We start from the raw sequence: 20890 nt of genomic DNA on the forward strand, positions 1-20890 counted from the left end.
GGCCTCAATCTACACCCCCCACAATGGCAGTGAGGGAGGGGCAAGCTCTGCACAACTGGGGCAAAGCAGAGGATGAAGCCACAAGAGGCTTATCTTGGGTGCGCAGGGAGGGGACACAGCCCGGGAGGGCACAGCGGGGTGGTGACAGGCTGTGGGTTGGGGCTTGGGCAGGGGCAGCGCTGGGCTGCCCCCAGCCAGGCTGAGCTTTGACTGGGCGGCTGTGGCAGTGACGCTGGGAGTGGGGCCACAGGGAAGGCTGTAGCCCCACCACTCCCAGTGCCACTGCCATCTGTCCCAGGTGCAGCATGGCCCAGGCCCTGAGGAAACAGCCCACTGCAGCTTTCCAGCCTGTGCCCGCCAGCCCCCATGTGCTCGGGGGGAAGGGGAAGAGGTAGGAGAAGGTTGTGCTAGCCTGTTCCCACTGGGCCTGGGCCATGCTGCACTCGGCAGCAATATTGGGAGCAGGGGTTGGGGGGGGGTATGCCCCCCATGTGGGCCCATACCCAGCACTACCACTGCCACCACCCAGCCTGAGTGCAGCCTAACTAGGAACAGCACTGCCCCAGCCCAGACCGCACTGCCCTGCTCTGCGTGCAGATCCAGGAGCAGGCAACCCCCCCCGTGCCCTCCTGGGCTGCAGGCCCCCCCTTCCCGCGCCTCCCCAGATGAGCCGCTTGCGGCTCCATCCCCCACCCTGGCTGTGCAGGGCTTGCCCCTATCCCTATCCCAGCCCCACTCCCTACCTCAGATCTGCTGCAGCTGTTGGCGCTGCCCTGTGTTTGAGTGGGGGCACATGTCCCCCTCGATCTGTGTGTGGTGGAGGCAGCTGCTGCTGTGGGACGGGCTTTGGACCCTGAGCCCTGCTGCATGTGCCCCCTGGGCCTCCGCCCCTTCCCTCCCCCACCAGCTGACCCACTGGTTAAAGTTAAAATTAAATTTTAATCAATGCCCACCGTGGATTTATTAAAACAAAGATTTAATTTGAAACGTGATTTCCACTGTAGTCAGCATAATGGGGGTTTTGAGAGCTAACTGTATCTTGTTACAGGATTGGACTATAAAACCTGTATCTGAGGCAAACATATACAAGGAAAAAACTTTCTTGTTTTGAAAAGACATCTTGCGTACAAGCATGTAAAGGAAAATGTTCTATTAACATACAAGTTCATCATATTTAAAGTAAAAGTTTTTTTTAAACAAGTCTTAACTGTGATGTTTGTGAAGAGGCTCAGTTCATTAAAACATATTTTACACTGAAACAGTCTGAAAGAAATAACCTTTTGGATGTGGCAGGAGGTGTCACCTATAATTTGGATATGGGATAAAATATATCCACCAAGACTACGTTACTGAAGAAGGACTGGGTTTTTTTTAAAGGAAAGACCAACATTTATAAGAGTGAGTAGTGATTCCAAATACCTCTATTTTCAGATGTCCAACCTGAGCCTGATTTTCAGAGGATGAATCTTCAGCACTTTTTTTTTTTTTTTTGGCAAGTTAAGCCACTTCATGGTTCCTAAACGTAGGTGAGTGGAAACTGTGGCAAATGCCTGGACTCTTGAAAAATCTTGGTCAAAATGCCTTGTGTTCTAAAGATGAACATTTTCATCCTCTATAAAACATATTTTTTATCTAAATTATAATAACAGTAGGCACAGATTTATACCACAGTATCAGCAGCAGAACAATTTAAACCAATCAATAACCGTCCCATTGTCCTACAACCAAATTTTTTTTTTTTTTTTTTTTTTTTTACAATCTATATAGCTTTTTGATCCCTCATAAAATAAGCTGCAAGTATAACAAATTTAACAAATAAAATGCAATGAAGTCAGTGAACCATTTCTCCCTCCACATCACTACTGGATGCACAAAATACCACAGATGTCTATTATAGCCATATCAGAATGAGGTGTCATCCTTACGTAAGTATCATATCCCACATTGCGATGCAACGGGAGGTAAAATTATCACTCTAAAAATGAATAAAATGAATGCAGAGACAACTGTGATCAGGCAGAAATCACATCATAAAAGAGTTTCCTCAAGAGTCTTTATTCAACTAGTTGGCAAACATTTTGCCTGAAGCTACAAAGGCTGTTTGTTCAGCAGCTGGAGGACAGATTCCTGAAACATCTATGGGTAAATTCATGAAGGAAACAAAGTGTATCACAATAACAATGCACTTCTTGACTCTTATTTGGAGAACCGTTGATCAAAGCATATTTAAAACCGAGGGTTCTGAATAGCTAATTACACAACATGCTTTCATGCTGGAAGGTATTAATTGCCTATAGATCAGAGACATATGACATCTCAGATCTCATGAAAGCTAAGGAGTATGCTAACCACCCTTCCTTTAGGCTAAGTGGAAGAAGAAACTGAGCTCCTTTATGAAGAGACATTAGAAGCCACTGCACCAGAGACAAGGCACCATGGAAGGTCAGCAGGGACGTGTCCAAACAAGCGTGGACGTGTGGTATGTGGCACCACAGACCTGTCTGCAGTGCCGCATAACGTATGTGCGGGGGCAGGGGGCGGTGATCCTGGGAGATCCCAGAGTCAAAAAACCCATGCCAAAAAAACCCACCAAAAACAGGTGGCACACGGGATGGCAGCACATGCTGCCCAAAACCAGAGCCTGGATAGTAGGAGCCACACTCTGGCTGCCAGCCAAGCTTCCTGCCACAGGTGCCACCCCGGGAGGCCCCCAAACCTCAGGTAAGGCTGCTGGTGCCAGCACAGTTGCTGGCCCTAGCCCCCTCTGCCCCACCTGGGACAACCTGCTGCATGCCAAAGCACACATGGCATGGGTGTATCCTGGGGACAATTAACAGTGGCACAAGGTGTGCTGCTGCTGCTTGTCCCTGAGGAAACAAACGTCCGGGCTCATCTGGACGTGCCCTGGGGGTTTAGCTGGGAGCTCACTGGGATGTGCGGGTAGGGGACTGAACAATTGCAGTTTGTGGGCGTCTGTTAAAGCAACAGAGAAGTCTGCAGAAAGCCAAACAAGCAATCCTGACCATGACCCTGACAAAGAAGGCTAAAAGGGCAGGCCTGAAAATGCCTGCTGTTGTTTGATCCTACAGCACTTAAGGAAACAGAACTTTGTGGAAATTCTTTGTTCGTGGTGAGCTTACTAGTTTCATGGAAAAACCTAACACCCTAATTAAGGGGTCAGCAACATACAGCCCACATGCTGGATCCAGCCCACAGAGCCAGAGGGCTTTTCCTCTGGTCCTACTCATGCCAGGGCTGGGCAGTAAGGAGCTACACGACAGCCACATGGCTGCCACTTCCCCCCCAGCGCAGCCTTCCCCCCTGGCTGCAGCGTGGGCACAGCTTCCAGCCAGCAGACACCTGAGCTGGGGCTGGGCAGCTTCCAGATGCGCCTGTGCTGCAGCCAGGGAGTCAGGAGAAGCCCTGGCAGAGCAGATGCAGCTCCCAGATGTCTCAGCGCAGTTTCCCGCTGTCTCAAAGCTGTGCTCATGTCCCAGTTAGTGGGGCAGGTGGGGTTTGGCTGGAAGAAGCAGCTTATAAATGTTGGCAGCCCCTGAACTCACGTATGCGAAGGACTGAATTTGTACATATCACATATGCACATACACACATTTGACAGAGAAATCCCTAGATTCTAATCTTGTCATTACTTATGGTGTAAAGTCAAACTCAAAAGCTAAATATTGCCAAATTAAACATCCAGCTTAATTCAACCTTAATTTTTATCCCTGTCTCTATTCTACGATATGCATAGATTACGATACTAATTTTACTGACTACATCCTCATTTTTCACAAGGATAGCTACTTCATGGCTTTTTTCACATAACATGATTAACCTGTAGAATATATCATCACAAAATATAATTATTGACAAGAGCTTAGTGAGATTAAAATAAAAATGAGAACCGTATATGTCTAATGAGAGCATACGCAGTTCTACAATTAGGAACACAGATATGAATCCTCAGATTTTGAAGTATAAGCTATTCATAAACTCCCTGAGGACAAAAGTAAATCTTATCCTTTGGAAAGATTTTCCATAATCCCCCCCGCCCTTTTTTTTTTTTTTTGCATTTTCTTCTGATGCATTTGGTCTGTCCATCGTCAAAGACAGGATACTGAACAAGACTGGTCTAAGGGTTCCTTCTCAACAGTTGGTTTTAGTCATGCAATTTGTGCCTTTTTTCAAATTTTTTAGTTTTGCTCATTTGCAAAAGGAATCGTACGTTTATAAAAGAACCCTCATTTGGAAAGAACTGCAAGCTGATTCCAAATAATGTTCAGTCATCATCTTCATTACAATCAGTTATAATTAACGGATTTGTAACTCCGCCATTAAAAAAAAAATCACCATTAACTGCTAGTTTCAGATACACTTTTGTGTTCCTATACAACAAAATACTTGGAATTTGAAATAAAACTCTGCACACTAATACCCAAAATACAGTGAGCTCATATTATTAAAGTCACATATATCCCAATCTAGCACAAAAGCATGCAGAGGGAATAAATGAATAGACATACTGCTAATAGTCATAAAGCCCAAGCATTCCCCCTTTTACAACCAACAGGATAGTTAACAATGCACGGAAAAAAAAGGAGTCAAGATCCAAGTTCCCATTTCCACAGAGGACACCTTGCAGTGTAGAAGATAAAGAAATGAAGAGACTCTGATAACCACCAAAGAAGGATGGCAGTACTTAATCTGCAAAAAGAACCAACTTGTTTATCAAGGACTTTCTACATAATTACTGATATATTGAAAACATTATGGGTAGCAAGACATTTCTACTTGGAACAGACAGATTACTGGAAGAATGTCTATGCGATGCTCACGCCGGTCTCATTATTCTCATCCTCCCTCCCTCACTCATTCTCTTCCCTTTTGTTCAACTGGAAAGAATATGTTTCATCTTTTGATGCTCCCCTTTTATTTTCTCATGTTTTGGTAGGACAGTTTTCTCCTTCATGCTATAGCAATAGCATTAAATGCTCATAAAACAACACTTCAAAAATACTAGCCATTGCTTTTGTTATACTTGGGGCTTATTTTATCTGGATAATAAACTTTCAATTCACATTCTTCAGCACATTATTTGCTAGTATTTTGCTAGAATTCACAAATACGAGTAGGAAAAGTTATTTCTGGATCACCGGTGCTGCAGTTTTTGAAATATTACTATACAGGTTTTTGAAAAAGACAACACACAGAAAAGATATTGTAAAAGTAGCCTTCACCCCAAATAATACATTTATACCATAAGAATGTGAAAGCCACAAAAAGAAAAATGCCCAGCAGATCATTTATCACTGCCACAGCCCAGATTACACAATAACATGTAGGAGGACTTGATCACTAACACCAATGAAAACAATTATAAGATTATCATTAATCCTTGAGAAATGATCAAATGAGCATGAAAGAGATAAAAGGATATAATATAAATCAGGCCGCTGAATCTCTTCTGTACCAATCTAAGTAATAAGTGGTCATCAATTACAGGACCCCAATGTTCCCTGTGTTCTTGTGCTAAACTGCTGAATAAGCACAAAACATGCCGTGTTAAAAAGGAACAGAGGCAGTACTTTCAGCTGGCACGAGGGAAATGTAACTATTATTTTCTCTTGTGCTTTATGTATTTGCTAATTTTAGAATAAATACTAAAAACAATTTTTAAAAGCAGCTAATTATACACAAAGTCTTTTACAAAGTCTTACAAGCGTCAGAGCAAAATATCCTTGCCACATTTCTAAAACAAATGCGTCTGAAAATACAGGGCTTGATTCTGCTTTCTCTTTGTTCTCTATACACCACAAGCATCTTGGGTGAAGTCAGTGGGGTTAAAATTGGTGCCTGAAAAGGACTAGGTTCCTACACTGGATTTCACATGTAAGTATTTGCATTAGTAAATAACAACAAAACGAAACTGGATTTGTGCAGGATGGAAACGTAAATGAAGTAAAGAACAGAATGGTCCCTTGATAGGACTGAAAGAGCAATATCAAATCTTCCTACTTAACAGAATCAGAGTTATGTTAATAGGATACCAGAGGGAAAGGGCAGGAAGGAGGAGCTTAGGCTTCATGCTCAGAGGTACCAGAGCTGGGCTGAATCCCAAACTGTAAATGTTATTGTTGAATAAATTGTACTAAGTTCTGCAGAAAACACCTTCCAAATGCAATGAGGATTTTCTAAGTATATTAACCATTCATTATGGATGAGATCCCTGACAAGTTATGCTTCATGGAATTGAAGCATTAGCATCACTGACACCAAGATTGGATTTGATCCTCTTACGCTTAGAAAACCAACTCCTGAATCAATGTACCAGCACAATAAAAGTAAAGAACTCAGAAGACTGAGTCTATTTTAATTCTAAATTGATTTGTTTAGTTTTCTATGGGCGCATCTACACAAAACGCTTAACTTCCCATTACCATAGTTTACTGTGAAGCAAGCACGTGTGCCTGCACATGCACATGCTTGCCTGGCAGTAGACCTCTCTAACACCGAGTAAATTTGCTACCTGCAAATGCAAGTAGCAAACTTACTTGACATTAATAACAGCACCATAGTGCTCATGTAGCAAAATCTGCTCCCGCTCAGCTGTCTACCAGGGGGCAAGAAACAGCCCTTCCCCAGGCTCCTGTGGCAGAGCCTGCCCTGGCAGCAGGCAGCTCCCATGGGCAGGGAGCTCCAAGCCCCTGCTCCCAGATCATGATCAGGGAGTGGGGACTGAGATCCTTATCTCAGATAAAGGTCTCACAGCCTGAGCCCCATGCCCATGGAGCTTGGGCTGGAAAATAAGCATCTCCCAGCAGTGGTGGCATCACGGAGCCAGCACTCCCTGCTGGCGGGGGCTGGCAGTCTGTTCCCTGCCCAGCTCCACAAACGCACTCATGGAGTTGGGCAGAGAACCAGCTCCCCAGCCCCTGCCCTGCATGCCCAGGTGGGGACAACATCCCTCTGCCCCAGCATCAAGGAGCTTCCAGGCCCCACTCCATGATCACGATCATGCAGCAGGGGCTGGAAGCTTCTTCCCAGCCCCCACTCTGCAATCGTGGAGCTGGGACTGGGAACCAGCTCCCCAGCCCCTACTCTGTGATTGCAATTGCGATCGTGGAGCAGGGGCTGAGAGCTCGCTGCATGGGGACAGGTCCCCACCCAACCTGGAGCTGGCTGGAACCTGCTCCTGACTCAGACACTTCCCAGGGGCCCTTCCCCTGACTCAAGACAGTTCCCAGCAAGCCCCAGGCTGCACAGGGAAGCACGTGCAGCCTGGGGACTGTCCTGTTTCAAGCAGTCCCCAGCCAGCCCCGGGGCTACACATGCAGACTTCCCCATGCGGCCTAGGACTGGCCGGGAACTGTCCAGGTCATGGGCAGGTTACAGCCCCGTGTCCCAGTTGGGATGATCAAGGCATGGGGTTTGGAAAAAGTTGCAGGGGTGGGATAGGTCCCAGCCCCCTGCCCTTATCCACCAATGGGGCAGCTAGCAACAAGCTAGCTGCTAGCTGCCCCACCGGCAGATTGGGTCAGGGAGCTGGGACCTGCCCTTCCCCTGCAGCTCTTTCCAAGCCTTGTGCCTCTGATCAGGGAGCCAGGGTCAGGAACTGTGTCCTGGCCTGATGCTCCCTGCCACCCCTGGGTTAGCACCCGGGGGAGCCTGTAGCTCCCCCTGGTGGTGGCAGGGGTACATTGTAGGGCTGCACAGACCTGGGATCAAATCTGCTCCCTAACCCTCACGTTTAGACATTTAACCAAAAACCCTTACCGTGCAGTATCTTACTGTACAGTAAATCTAGGTTGGAGTAAATGCATATATAGATGCACCCTATGGTTACAAATATGCATTTGTTGCACTCAGTTCAGGTTTAGGCAGAAGTAAGCTGCCTGAATTTAACCCAGAGCAGCGCATGGAGGCATTTGCCACTTCCAGGAGCACGGCAAACAGCCTGACATAAGTAACTCAGGGTGGGCATGGGGAGGAACTAGTGAAATTAAGGATGGGGGGCTAGCAGGTCCAGTGGGGTTAGTGGGTCCATAGCAGGAGGGGTAGTTGGGGCCCTAAAAGTAGCTGTCACAGTTGGGGATTAGGAACAGCATGGCCCCAGGCCTGGGGCAAATGGCTAGACTTTCCCAGCTCTGGGGACATGCTGTGAACACATGCAGGCATTCACTAGGTCTGGTTAAGTCTTTATCATTTGAAAGTTAGTTCACCTTCCGAGATGAGCTTAGATTGGCCACACCATTAAGCTCTGCAAAATGCCTGCACAACTGGGCATTTAGATCAACCTAACCTTGGTTGGGTCACTGTAAATGTAACACTTGTACTTACCCTGTAAGATACGAAAGCTGCAGATCATTTCTAAGTAATAACAAAAACTGCTGCACATAAGAGAGAGAAAAAGAGAGAGACCAAGAGTAGGGGACAATGCAATCTCTGGAGGTGGGAAGTTACTGGACAATTAGAACTCAAAAATATACAAAATTATTGCCCAAACTATTTGAAGCAACTTGCTACCTGAGTTGCTTCAGGTTTTGTGTGCTCAGCGTAAGACTTCTTCAAGTGACCAGATTTCCGCAAAGCCACCCTACTGAAAATGAGAACTCAAAAATTGTGCTAGTCAAAATCATCAAGTACTTTTGAAGATCTTGACTATTATTATTAATTTGAATCAGAGTAGTTTCTGTGGTGGAAATCACCACATCGGTAGGCCTAAGTATAGACAGTCAAAAAGCCTAAGACTGAATTGATTCAATCTTTTCAGGTTAGGTTAAACCGTGTAGATTGAACTGATAAGCAAGTGAACAGACATTCACTTTTGCTTCTGGAAATGCAGTCACATGTCCACAGTGGCTCAAGCCAGAAGCTGCTGGGGCAGGTGCTAGGGCACACCTCCCTGCTCTGCTGGAGCAGACAGCTTGCACCAAGGCTAGCCCACCCACCCACCCTGTGATGGGGAATGGCGGGGAGATGCAAAGCATCCTAGGATGCTGGGGGACTGTGAGTTGACTTGAACCTGGAGGGGATCTGGGACAGAAGTAAAATAAACCGATTTAACCTAAACCAGTTAAGTCTGAAAGTACATCCATCAGGTTTATCTTAAACAGGTTTAGGACATTTTGAAAACAGTTTATGTACACTGATTTTCTGCTGTGTTATAGATTTGAACTGGCTTCCGATCACTTGTACCAGTTTATGTGCAATTTCTGTCCCTAGCCTATATGTCTACTTGTTGTATAGATGTATAGGTAGAGGAAAATCAAGAGGAAAACCAGAAGAAAAAAAAAAGAGGAAAATCAAGCCTGAGATTTTCTTTGACTATGCTTTCTTTGAATTACAAGGAAGTGAATGGAGAAGTGGAGCTATGTTTTGCCCAAGCTACACTGTTGTCTGACAGAGCCAGCAGATACATTACAGTTCATCCATATTTTATCTTGCATCAGCAACTTCTGCTATTATCTACAGTATCATTAGACTGTAAGATTTATTGCACAAAAAGAATTTCTTCCATATGTTAGACTGGCTGATAACTGATAACTTCAGTTTTAGGACTTGTAGTATTAAATTTACTACTGGAACCTTGTTCTTTGGGTTTTGCTTTGTACTTCACTGGGCTATTGAGCATACTTATTCTTTGGAAAATAATTAATCCATCATTTAATACCTCTTCCACTATTGGTCTTCCGTGATTCATTTTTTATCTTTATCAAAGATTCTATGTGACAGCTAGGGTTTAGCTAGAACCTGCCAAGTATCAAGCGAGTTTCTAGTTGTAGGAGTGATGAGGTGTTCTTACAGATTTCTCTCATTACAATGGATGAATCAGGAAAAATACCAAATGTATAAAATATGTCATATGTTTGATTGTGCCTTTTTTCTCATGCAATCTTAAATTGCTGCTCATTTTCTTTGATTACGAACAGGAACTATACCTATCTCTTTCGCTCCAATTCTGTGCAGCAGTGTCAGTTTAATAGCTGCAGTAGCAGACGTGGCTGGAAAGAGGGGAAAAACACTACAACTGCCTAGCAGCCATCAATTTCAAGGATGCTAAAAGCAGCTGTGAAACTTACTAGTAGTCTTCAATTCCAGCACTGCTATTAAGAAGCCATGAAACTGACTATCAGCTGAATGATTAATTTGAGTCTGCCAGTGATGTGAATGGCAAGATAACTGATCTGTAAAGTGGCATAAGGAGGTGTAAACAGCTGAACATATCCTGTGCCTACATGAACTAGCTGTGCAGCTAAGCACCTTAAGCTATGCCTTTAATATTGAAATCAACTGGAGATGGCAAATAGCTTGCACTATTACCATGATTTAAAAGTGTCCCCATATTTGTTATGAGTGTCTTGGGTAGCTTTTAGATCTGGTACATTTCTGTACCAGTTCAGAGCTCACAAAATATTGAACCCTGGTATAAATTCATGGAAGATAATGCAGGAGAAGAATGCCCTGAACACAAAGATGCTAATACAGGATGAATTTGGCCTAACATTTTCACTTGTGAATGCTTGCATACATGGGGAATGCTAGAGCATGGCAATTAGCGAGCTCCAGCTGTCTCCCATGTCTCATGTATCAGTGCCCCCACACTTCAAAATGGCAGAGAGGCTGCTTTATCTCAAGCTCGCCCTTTCAGAGCAGCTCTAATTAAAGCTCCCCTCCCCTCCTCACAACTTCTGGAGGACGTGTATATATGCCCAGAGGTACTCAATGTAATGAGCATTAACTGAAGCACATTTATGTACATGTAGGCACACCCTGTGTAACATATGGAAAGATGTAGTATCAATTATCAATCTTTGGTAACTGTACATAAATGATATGGTGACTGACTATCAGTCCTCGAAATCACAACACATTGAAATGTGCTTACACACCCAATGATTTACTGAGGAAAATTAAATCCAAATAACTTCAACATTGACTATGCATGGTATTTTTAGTGTTTGATATGCATTTCCTGTGTGTATTCAAATCAGCTGTCTTTTTATTGACATAGATGTTCGCAATTATCTCTCTCCTAGTGTAAAGCTCTAACTACATGAAGGTACAATACAATAAAATAAAATAAAATAAAATAAAATTCACAAATTCAGGCAGCTCAAACCATGGGAATTTTACCAAACTCCTAGAACTACAAAAAATCATGTTTGTATAGACACTAAGCGTAAGAAATTAAATGCCCTAGGGTTAACTGTTTTTCAGAAAGTTTTAGGCTTCTGTAAGAAGAGCTTTCTAATGCAATTTTCTCCTCAGCCATAACCACAGGTTCTCTACTAAGATACTACAAAATTGTTTCAGATAAATGGATTATCCAAAAAAACCCCAAACAAACTATAAACATCTTCCTGTTGTTTAGTTGATTCCACTCTGTTATGGTACTCATAATTATTCTAGGAAGTCACACTTATAAATGTAGCTTCCCTAACAGGAAGCAAAGAACTTATAGGAATATATTAATTAATTAGGAAGTATCACAAAGAGCATGTCCATGCAAAAACTCCAATAGTTATGTAAACAGGTCTCTCACTGGGACCTTAATCGGCTTAAGACAACACCAGCAATTTAGTAATCAGCTCTCTCAAGGAAGCGCTTTTGCATATACTTTATTGCAAGAAAAAGCAGAAGCCACCTGGTTCAAAGAAACTGTTCTTACAATTCAAACTAAGAATAAAAACAAAAAAATTGAGAGAAAAAACCTTTCAACCTGTTTGATAGCTTTACTTTCCCATAAGTTGGTCACCTACTTTTTCTGAGGCCTATCCACTTTCATTTTCCCTCACTTTTATAGAGCACCATCACGTGATTAGAGTCAGCCAAAAGACTTTCTATGGTTGGTTTATGGATTTCTGTTTACATGCATTTAGGAAGCCAATGCTTTACATTCACATTTTGACATATGGGTCTCTGCAACGTGTCTTGAACACAATTCAGTAAATAGTATTCATTGCAGGTTGGAAATGAGTTTTCTCCAAAGCAAGAAAAGACAAAAGTTTTCACAAATTATGTTCTATGTGTATAGGAGTTCACGTTTCAGTATATTTAATGTAAACATCACTGTTCTGGTCCTCCTATTTGCAATACATTTCACACTGATAGTTACATAACGGATAGGTACTTTACAAAGAGGCATTCTACAGAAGTCGGAACACCTGGGTTGATTATTATTGGCTAGCAACTTTAAAAAGAAGCTTCTTAGGAAGCAAAATCATATGGAACTTCCTGGCAGCTATCTAATTTGACAAGTGGTCCCAACTTTTGGTTATCCTGTTTGTGTCGGACAAGTAAAAAGCCGTGTGTTCCACTGCAATTTAACAGCTCATTTTAAGCCTTTCTTCCCTTCTGAAAGCCTTTAAATTAGAGTAAGAAGTTGGTTACAAGGATTTATAAGTCAGCAGCTCCCTGTTTCTCAGAACCCTGGCACCCATTATGTTTCTGGTGGGATTCAATTGTTGATCGTACTGGAAGTAGCAACTGGTCACACGTTCACAGAATTTCTGGCAACATAAAATAATAAGCCTGCCACTAGGGTACTATTAAAAAAATGTGTAATATCTTTGTGGCTGGTTTGTATGGTACTGTAATTCGAATGTATGGGGTGCTAGCACCTGATTGTCAACACCAGGACCCAGGCAGCCTCAGCTCTGAAACCTAGCCCTGGTGCTGATGCTGACAGTCACAGGATTGTTGGGATGGGTATCTGGCTACCAGAACCTGCACCTTAAAGAACTTTGCTCTGTAGTTTCCAAAAGGGATTTTAAGATGCTAGATCCTGGCAAGCCTCAGGGTACGGGGGGGAAGGGGTGGCAGGGCAGTGGTTCCAGGGCCAGGGACACAGCTCCCCACTCTCCCCATTAGATCCTAAGGATAAGACAGGGGACAGCCTGAATGTGAAAGGGGACAGGGCTGCCTCTTACCCAATCCTGATGCTCAGCTGAGCATTGGGGTCTGGCAGAAGGCAGCCCTTGGGGAAGGCACACCCCACCTAATTGGAAGGACTAAGCTGGAAGCAGCCCCAAGTCCCAAACCCAGCTGCCCCCTGCTTAATCCCCAGACAATACAAGATGGGCAGCTGGGGGTGGGGGAAGCTTCTCCATTTCCCACTGCATTGCTGTTTTCAGGGGCACCGGACACATGCAGTGGGGGATGGGGAGAGCTCCCTCAACCCTACCGGCACTCACCTGTTTAAAAGGCACCCAGGACTGGAAGTAAAGGATGAGGGTGCTTTCCCATCTCCCACTGTTTGCACAACTGTCTCTTTAACCTGGTGCCTGCAGCTGGGGATGAGGGAAGCTTCCCCCATCCCCTGCTGCATTGTAGTGGGCACTGTGAACCTAATGTTGGGGAGCATCTCCCTGATGTTAGGCTTTTGGTACCTGGTACTGTTAAAACAGTGGGCTGGCATCACCCAAGGTGTGCAGCTCCATATCTGCCTTTTAAAGAGTTGAGGCACTGGGAGCACTAAATCTGAAAGTCTCTCCAAAGCTAGGCTTGCTGCATCCTGGAACTTTAAAAAGCCGGCATGCGGTTTGGAGCCCCAGCTTCACACCCCTTTTTAGCAGTCTGGGTGCCCGTGGAGGCAGCAGGTGAAGAGTAAGGAATTGCTGCTTCCCCGGCCGCAAGTGCCCAATATACCTTTTTTTTTGTTTAAGGGAAATGGCCTTGATTAATACAGACCCTTAGTATCTTTATCATAGGCCTCCAATCAACTGACTCTTATTTCTGTGAATTACCTGCATGTGTCTGGACCAAAAGAGAAGTTATTGATTTCTGACTGTTTACCTATATCACAGACAAAAGCAACCTAAAGAACCATAACATTTCCACAAATATCAACCTTCTTTCACAGTTTGAGCTATCTAGTAATGAATTATGAAAAGTGTAAGAAATATTCCCTTCACTACATCTGTAAATTAAAAAAAATACAATTCATCCTGCGTTAAATGCTGGAATCATTACATAACAGTTCATTAGAAAAGTTCTGCACTTGCAACAGTGAAGTCCTCCTCTTATCGCCTCAAAACTTTCATGAAATTGTGTTAATCGAGTCATTTTTTGGAAGCAACAGGTAATAAAATGCAACTGCAAGAACTTGGAAAAGTGAACAGAGTCAATGAGTCACTTGAAAGGTATATTAGCAATTAATGAAAGAATGATTCCACATCCTTACTTTGAGTTAGTACCCTTTAAGCTTTTTCTCAAAGAAGCCACAGCAGTCCTCCAGCATCCCAAGGTACTTTGCCCCACCCGAGAGAAAATGTCATGTGCTGGACTCTGCTGCTCCAGCCCAGCAGGCAGAAGAACACACACTCTTCACAATCCCACACTAGGCTGCAGGGAGACACAGGCTGACCATGAGCACTCTGGGTCAGTCAATCAGAACTGACCTGTGCACTACTATCATCTGTCTCCAGGCAGGCTAAGGGAGTCTACACAGCACTCTGAGATGTGTACACTGCACCCTGTCTGCTTTTTAAGTGTTCAGCCTTCAAATATCTTTTCAGGTGTCCCTGGGTAAGTTTTTCTCCTATGAAAACAAACCTGGGAGAATTCTTTCAGATCATTTGAATGTGTATGATCTAAAGGAATGCTAAGTTGCTCTAAAGGAATGTCCACATTGATCTTTGCTTGATTTGGTTATATTAAAAATGAATTAATGAGGAGATAAAATTCAGCTTAAGTTCTCTCTCCCAGTTTGTCAACTGCTGGCATTCCTAGGTCATGCCTGCCCAGCACAAAAACTAGATTTTTTTTTCTTCTTAATTACTCACAAGAGTGCACTTTCTACCTTTCTGTATCTGCATGGAATACTATCTCCACTGACCATAGTGGAGATAATAGCAGCTACCTTACGTTTTCTAAGGAATATACTAACAAAGTGTAGCATTTCAGGAAAATACTGCCAGCTTGCTATATACCTCCACAACATTAACGTTTGTTCAGTCATGGCTCTTTCACAATTTGCTTGCTCCACCATATACAAAACTATCCCTCCACATAGGATACACATATTTAATCTCTATTATTATCCAGTAATCCAAGTGATTATTCAGTGTTTCCTTATCCTATCAGTCTGGCCAATATACTCCATAATCTTTATATTAATTTTACCACTATAGGCCATTATAAAATTATTTCCTCTTTTAGCATGTCTCCAGGTAGCCCCAGAACAAAATATCCGCTTTTTCTTTTTACCAAAAGTACGTTTGGGAACCTATACACATGCAGGGAGGCTGTCTGATGCACTGCAGCTACAGCGCATTGAAGCAGACTGCATTAATCAAGTCTGGTAATTACTGTGCTCTAGCAGACTCCAGAACCATGTGCATCAGTGTCTCCAAGCTGAAAAATGACAACAGGGGCACTTTAGCTAACGCTTGTTCAACAAGCGTTAGGTCAAAGCACCCCCACCACCATTTTTCAGAGTGAGGACACTGATATATGTGATGCTCCGAGCTGCTCTAATTAAAGCACCCCGCCCCACCCCCCAAACTCCCAGAGTACGTCTACAGATGCCCTTTGGTTTGCTGCAAATAAAAGCAAAAAGCCTGTCATATTTCCCTGTTCCTATTCCATCCTTACAGTACAACTGAAGATAAGGACCTGCTCCGCTGGCACTAAAAACGTCTTCCAAATTTGTTAGCGACACCTACAAGGTCCATGTATACTCATAAACCTGCTCAACAGAAACAGGAGTTGGAGACATCACTTATTTCTATTTGTTAGCATGATAAACCTTGGATCTCATTTTATTATTATCCTTAAAAAAAAAAAAAAAAAAAAAAAAAAAAAAAAAAAACTTAAAAAAAAAATTACTCACAGGTGACAGCTGTCCTGTCCTCTTCCCTGGGCTGTTGAGTTGCGGTGTTCACTCTCATTCCGCACCTTCCAAATACTCTAATAGTATCTAAATGATCTAAAAATCACTCTCAGATTTTCCTTGCACCCCTAACACACAGTTCTCACAGAATCTTAAGGGCCCCACTGCAACACATTACAACTAGTAGCATCTATGTGACTGGAAGTAGTGACAAATGTCATTTCCTCTGTATAAATAAAAATCAGACTATTAAATTTTTAAATGCTACACATCAATCATCTCTGACATGCTTGCATTATACACCTCCCTGACTAGAACCCTTAGCAGGATTCCAACCCAAGGGCTGCCACCCATAAAGAAGTTCAATTGATGCAGCTGGCAAGGTGCCTTCTTTTGCCAGTTTCCTGTGAGCAAATTAAGGAGAAAGGTGTCTGAGGGGAGCTGACAAGTTTTGGCTTCCCACAAAGACTTTAGGAGTCTCCTGAAAAGATACATATGGTGTAAATTAAGCACCTTTTCTATTTTTTATTTACATTTTTTTAAATAAGAGACATCTTGCAAATAAGATTAGCAAAAGCAAGAGTTTTAGAATGATAGGTACCAATTGACAATTTTCACATTTAAAAATTTGTTCTTTCACTTTCATAATGTGTTTCATGCTACTCTGATTTTTTGGCAAGCACAGCCACTTCCAATGACAGAATAACTAATGATACATCAGTTCCCCAAAGGAAGAACCCTTTAATGTTTCCCGTTACACTCAAGGTGGTTTCAGGGCTCAGCAGTAAAGGCTGAATTCTTTCTTCAAACTGGTAGATAGGAGAAGATTGGCCGTTTCAGCCAACAATCAAAACCAAAATAAATAAATAAATAAATAAATAAATAAATAAAAATGTCTTGGCATTGCTATTCTCCATGTACTTACTGATTTGGGCACCAAAGTGCAGCCTTTGACAGCAGTAGACATCACACATCTCTTTGCAAGAGGACAGTTTGTAGTTAAAAAGCACATTTATTGTTTTTTTCATCTTTATGCTCTGCTCAATGTTCCATTTAGTGCAGTGATATACAAAAGAATAAGTAAAAGCATACTGTCAGCTTAAAGAGTTAACTAATATATACACTGTTATGATTTATTCTTGAAAGTTTATACTGTAAAATTTAATTGAGGAGGCACTTTTTCATTTCTCTATATTCTTAAATGTTAGTAGTTCTGAAAATAAGGCAGCCATTTGTTAAAGCTCTTGTGAGGGGGGACAAGCCTATCATTTTATTCTCACTAAGTAACTAGATAATAGTTTATCTTAGTATCACCATAGGTACCTGGCCACATACAGCAGTACTACAATCCACAATCAAATTCAAACTGGTATGTACTCTGATGAATATTGACAACCCCTGCATTCACTGACAGCAGGCATTAAAATGGTCTCGTAGTTATGTGAGCCACACTGAGGAAAGAAGGAAGACTTCTGTACTCTCCAAGTCTCTGGCATCACCCTCGCGGCCAACCTCAAAGAACAATAAAAAGCAATAGCTTAAACAAGAGTATTGCTATTGAGAAGCTAATGTTGTGCAATAAATCTTGTCTTGTGATAAGTAATCACCAGATTTTGCATAGATATAAAAAAATTAAAAATAAATATTCAAGATGTTTGAATGGCAACATGTCAGGAATACCTTGCTGTACTTAAGCTATAGTATTAGAAACCTTGTGCTAAAATGTATTCTACAAATAATAATTTCTGCCTACCTGATATGCCTGTGAAGGAAATGAGTAACCATCAGTGAAACTTTTAACACATGGGAAAATGGACACAGAAATTAAGCAACTTTTTAGGGCTAATCCATGAGTAATTGCAAAACTGGGATTAAAAAATTACGATGTCTCCTTCACCTGCTTCTGCTAAACTAGGCATTTTTCTCAGAACATGAATGATATACTAGTCCTTTGGATACATTTCTCTTAGCATCATAACTCTGTGCAAAGCACCCACTCAGACTGCGTATTTCTGACAGGAAGCACATCTTTCCTAATCAAGATTTCAGTTCCAATTTCATTATAAAATTGCTTTTCTATAGTTATTTGCCAGAAACAAGTTCAGATTCGTGTGTGTGTGTGTGTGTGTGTGTGTGTGTGTGTGTGTGTGTGTGTGTGTGTGTGTGTGTGTGTGTGTTCAATACATTAGCAATCCTCTTCGCTTTCAAGGTATCTTCGTGTATTTCCTACAACTAAAAATGAATCAGTGTAAGAAACTGTAGAGTCAGCATACTGACTTATCCCGATCAAAAATGTTACTTTTTAAAAGCACAGGCCTGACTATGTGGGTTTTCACAGTACTTTGTGAAACAGTAAAGATTTGTGAAAGCATAAGAGTATGATAGGAAGCAACAAGAAAGTATTTCCCATTCTTTCATGAGGTTCTTCTATATTTAAGGATTCTCACCATTTCTTCCCAGTTTCAGCCGTCTTCTGTGCCATGTTTTACCACAGTAACCAGCATTCTGTTTGAGCTGAATCACAAGATGTCAATGTGAAAATTAAATGCACTGCTGTAAGGCTGTAGTACCCATAAATCCAATTTGGACTCATAGGACATTCAAGATGTATTATCCATATGCATTACATTTTCAGCTGTCCATGCTCTGAGTACCCAAACTCACTGGGCACTAATTAAAGGTTACTTAATCAAGGAGAGAATGGCATAATAAGAACAAATGGCAAAATGCTGCAGCCAAACAAATTCAAATTAGGCAACACATTTTTCACAATGCAGGTGATTAACCACTGAAACAAAGTACTAAAGGAAGTGGTAAATTCACAATCTCTTGCCTTTTAAAAATCAAGAATAGATGCATTTCTAGAAAATATGCTTTAGCCAAAACAGAAGAGCATGAATGTTTCTAGCTCGATTTAAAAACAGTCTACAACACTGTGAAATAAGAGCTACATTACCAGGAGCAGGTACAACTCCTATTATGATTAACAAGAGCCATGAAGCTGAGCATACGGTCTTCCTAATTTAAAAATTTGGAGACAACAAAAGAACCATAGTAAAATAGAGAAAAATGTGGTTCTTTGAAGAAAAAAAAGAAAAAGTCTCTAAATAATGATCTCTATACTCTGTGTTAACAGACTGAATACTGTGCTTCAGCTTGGTTATGTTACCTGAATATAATAAACTATTATTCTTACACAACCTCCAGACTCACGGAAAAGAAAGATTGATGATGGTTTGGGAATCAGAATTTAGATTCTCTCTTTACCTTCAAGGTAAATCTGAACCTTCCTCATATAATCATTTTATATAGAAATGCATTTTGTTACATTAATCTGCACTGTGAACATCTGTCTTTTGTTTTTAAATAATCCATGATATATGGTCAGAATATTGGATCATTGCTTTCTGGTGATTAATAGCTTGGAATCACAGCTTTTGTAGTTATTAAAACCAACTGTTGCCATGGGCTACATGAAAAAACATGCCTTTGGACCAATATCATTACACTGTGGTCAGAATAGCAGTGGGAGTTAAAGCTCTGTGGCTAACTAGATAAATAAAAGAAAATTTATGTTTAACACAGTGGTAAAATGAGTTTTACTTTAATCATTTTGTTTTGACTAAACACAAATGTATTACAGTCATTTATATGGAATAAACAACTACGCCCCTTCTTCAAATATGTGATCTCATGGGAGTGATATGTTTCTGCAATTATCACTGCCCCATAACTTTTGACGACTCTTGTACTCTTGACACATTTTCATCACTGTGATGCAGCACAGCACACCATTCCCACACCGAATCACGAATAAAAGATAATGAAAGTGCCACCAGTGACAGATGTTAAAAGCTGATACAATTTCTAGGGCTAGATCCAAAAGAAAACTTAAGTTCTTACAAGTTAGGCACCACGCATCTAACTTTAGGTGCCTGTTCCCTCAGGTTGACTCCTAAAACTTTAATTAGGTGCCTAAGCTCCCCATACTGTCTACAACTGCCAGCCCCTGCTTTCATCAGTCTGTGCATTCTGCACTAATCAGTCATTAGCAAAAGGAGCAGAACAGTCCTGCTTCCTGGGAGCAAAGATTAAATCCCATAACTTTCCTCTCCTAGGAAAGCACCTTCATTCTTAGATGAAAACCATGCTCATCCCTGCCCATTCTCCTTTTAGGCCCATCACTCTTGCATTTCTTTCTGCACATTAGCACATAAATACAGAGGCAATTACAGGGTTAGAGGGCACCTACATCCTCTCAACTGGTCACTGAGTCTTCCTCTGCAGCATGACCTTGAAACGCAAGGGAATTGTGACCATGTATCCGCCAAGGATAAAGGTCTACAAAATGAAGCAGTACCAGGCAGTCTTGGGTCTGATGCTGGTCTCCTGCATCTATCAAGCAACACCGGCTTCTCTTGGCCAGTTCTGGTCCAGGGTTTGAAGGACCAGCAGATAATGCACTTGTCTGAACTGTGGGATTCCACAAGACAACAGAAGCCTCTGGTATGTCCATCACCAGAAAAACTGCATCATACGGGGGACAATTTCAAACCTCTGACAAGATGACAGTTCCACTGCCCAAAGACCTGGCTTTCTTCAAGAAGAGCAGAAAAACAAAATAAAAATAAAAAGAACCTTCAACCCTTCAAGAAAGGAAAAACAGTTGCCACGGAGTGAAGAAGGCCTAGACCAGTGGTCTCCAACCTTTTATGGTGAAGATCACTTTTTGGCACTCCAGGATCCAGCGCCCCCACCCCCTGCCTGCCCCCACCTCTGCCCTGCTCCATCCCCCCCATTCCCCGCCCTGCTTCCCCCCGTTTCTCAGACAAGCTGCCTGGGCTCTGACCCCACTCGCCCAACCCAGCCCAGGTGGCAGGGGGCATGGCTCATCCCAGCCACGTGTGTCCCGTCACTCCCGATCATGGAGCCTCTGACAGACTGAGATCGACTGTCAGAGGCTCCACGATCGACTGGTTGGTGACCAGTGTCCTAGACAATGAGTGCCTTGTGCACAACACAACTCAGTTGGGGAGATTCCAAAAAAGGCACCCA

General features: G+C 42.5%; 1 protein-coding gene across 5 annotated transcripts in view; it reads right to left on the reverse strand.

Annotated features, from left to right (window-relative positions):
• ATRNL1 (attractin like 1) overlaps window positions 1–20890 on the reverse strand; it is a 1033288-nt gene that overhangs the window by 666440 nt on the left and 345958 nt on the right. The window contains exon 20 of one of the 5 annotated variants that reach the window (XM_019485924.2): window positions 16860–17347. The exons of the other annotated variants lie outside the window; for them this stretch is intronic. Coding sequence (XP_019341469.1) covers window positions 17331–17347 — 17 coding nt within the window. The 3' untranslated portion in view covers window positions 16860–17330. Of the gene's footprint in view, window positions 1–16859; window positions 17348–20890 lie in introns of those variants that run through there. 5 annotated transcript variants of the gene reach the window in all.

This window comes from Alligator mississippiensis, chromosome 6, assembly GCF_030867095.1.
Source record: "Alligator mississippiensis isolate rAllMis1 chromosome 6, rAllMis1, whole genome shotgun sequence".
Classification (NCBI taxonomy): Eukaryota; Metazoa; Chordata; order Crocodylia; family Alligatoridae; genus Alligator; species Alligator mississippiensis.